The 2474-nt window shown below is 56.1% G+C and overlaps 1 protein-coding gene across 1 annotated transcript; it reads left to right on the plus strand.

The window, feature by feature from the left end:
* Positions 1-260: 260 nt before the first annotated feature.
* Positions 261-2155, plus strand: adra2db (adrenergic, alpha-2D-, receptor b). Its single transcript, XM_080008396.1, has one exon. It carries the CDS (start codon positions 592-594, stop codon positions 1861-1863), a length of 1272 nt encoding a protein of 423 aa, XP_079864522.1. The 5' UTR covers positions 261-591; the 3' UTR covers positions 1864-2155.
* Positions 2156-2474: the final 319 nt, after the last annotated feature.

The following is a 2474-nucleotide window of genomic DNA, read 5'->3' on the forward strand; positions in this document are numbered from 1 at the left end:
TATATATATATATATATATATAGCGAACTGCAAACAATGAAATTAATTATATTAAAATATGAAAGTGTTTGTGTCTGCAAGTTGTTCACTGAGCTTCCCTCCCTCCCTCCTCTCTATCGCTCTCCCGCCTCTCTATCCCTCCTCTCTCCTCATCCTCTTTCGCTCCCCCCCCCCCTCCACTCCCTCCCCCTCGCCCTATCTCTCTCCTTAACTTTGCAGATGGGTTGGGTCCTCACACATTCCGCCAGCGGCGTCTCTCCAAAGCGCGCGTCTCAGCGGCGGCGGCGGCGGCGGCGGCGGGGCGGGCGGCACCGTATCCCGCGAGGAGCAACTTCGTGCGCGCCACGGGGACGATGGACGGCGGACCCTCGGATCGCGAACCCGGTCGGGTCCGCACGCGTTTGACTCGCCCGCATCTCGGGGAGAGCGCCGTGCGCCTCGGGACCTTTTTGGAGACTCGTGATGAAAGTCTACCGGGAGTTGTTCTTGCGGTTGTTTCGCGTGCGTGATCTGGATTTACGCGTCTTATCGTAGTTGGAGGGGAGTGCGACATTCCACGAACATGACAAGTGAGGACATCGCGAAGCCGTAATGGATTTTACGCCGTTCGACCCGTCGCTGGAGAACGTCTCCAAGGAGGAGAACGGGACGGGCGCACCGCTCGCCCCGCCGCACACCGAGGCGGCCGCGGCGCTCATCATCCTGGTGGTCACCGTCATCATCTCGGTCACCATCGTGGGCAACGTGCTGGTCATCGTGGCGGTGCTGACCAGCCGCGCTCTCCGTGCGCCGCAGAACCTCTTCCTGGTGTCCCTGGCGTCCGCGGACATCCTGGTGGCCACCCTGGTCATCCCCTTCTCCCTCGCCAACGAGGTGATGGGCTACTGGTACTTCGGCACCACCTGGTGCGCCTTCTACCTGTCCCTGGACGTGCTCTTCTGCACCTCGTCCATCGTGCACCTGTGCGCCATCAGCCTGGACCGCTACTGGTCCGTCACCAAGGCGGTCAGCTACAACCTGAAGCGCACGCCCAAGCGCATCAAGTCCATGATCGCCGTGGTGTGGGTCATCTCGTCCATCATCTCCTTCCCGCCGCTCCTCATGACTAAGCACGACGAGCGGGAGTGCGTACTCAACGACGAGACCTGGTACATCCTTTCGTCCTGCCTGGTGTCCTTCTTCGCCCCGGGCCTCATCATGATCCTGGTCTACTGCAAGATCTACAAGGTGGCCAAGCAGCGCTCGTCCACGGTGTTCGTGGCCAAGAACGGCCTGGAGCGGCAGCCCTCGCAGTCGGAGACGTGCTTCGTGCGGAAGGACCGCCCGGACACGGAGAGCCCCAGCAGCCAGAGCTCCGGCAGCCCGGGGCAGAGGAGGCAGGAGGAGGAGGAGCTGGACGACATCGACCTGGAGGAGAGCTGCTGCGCGTCGGACAGTAAGCCCAGGAGCCACCGCTTCGCCCCCAAGCGCAGGGCGGCGGATGAGGACGGCCGGAACTGCCGGCTCTCCTGGGCCTCGGCGCGCCACTCGCACCTCTTCGCGGAGCCGCGGAGCGCGGCGGGGCGCCAGCAGCTGGCCGCGGCCAACAAGACCAAGGTGGCGCAGATGCGGGAGAAGCGCTTCACCTTCGTGCTGGCGGTGGTGATGGGGGTGTTCGTGCTCTGCTGGTTCCCCTTCTTCTTCACCTACAGCCTGCACGCGGTGTGCAGGGAGCGCTGCTACATCCCCGGAGCGCTCTTCAACCTCTTCTTCTGGATTGGATATTGCAACAGCTCCGTCAACCCCATCATCTACACCATCTTCAACAGGGACTTCAGGAAGGCCTTCAAGAAGATCATCTGCGGGACTTCCAAACGCACATAAGGAAGGGTGCACTGACTGACCCATAAATTCGATTTTTGGGAGGGTGATAAACTGGGATTCAAACTCGTGGAAAGTTTGTTATAGACTAATTATTTGTTGTAACTTTCAGAATCTGATTCTGAGAATTCAGATTCATATTCTTCTGATTCAACAGTGGAAAGGACCTGGTGGATTAATGATTTGGTCTGACTTTTAATGTAATTATTATCATATCACACTATCAATTTTGTGTTTTGTGCAGATGTTTAATTGTTGAATAAAAGTGTGAAGAGGAATAATATTAAAACTAAAAGGGAACTATCTGGTTAAATGTCGGGTCCCGTTGCCTCAAAATGCATCATTAGGCACCGACTTGGTGCTAAGTGTAGTATATAGGCCACTGCATGATAGTGCTGCAAACCTGCACCTTTTGAAAATCCAGCTCCCAGTCTGCACATGAATAAATGTTTTATATGCTGCTTCTAAAGAAGAGGAGAAAGGAGCTTTCTAAGAGTTAAAGCGAAGTCACTGCTTCCAGATTCCAGTGCTTGTTGTTTCTCAGCAGTTGTTCACATAATAGATTCATCTTAATCCGTTAACAACTGAGACAGACAAACAGATAGGGCGGGGGA

Source organism: Zeus faber (assembly GCF_960531495.2).
Source record: "Zeus faber genome assembly, chromosome: 10".
In the NCBI taxonomy this organism is placed as follows: Eukaryota; Metazoa; Chordata; class Actinopteri; order Zeiformes; family Zeidae; genus Zeus; species Zeus faber.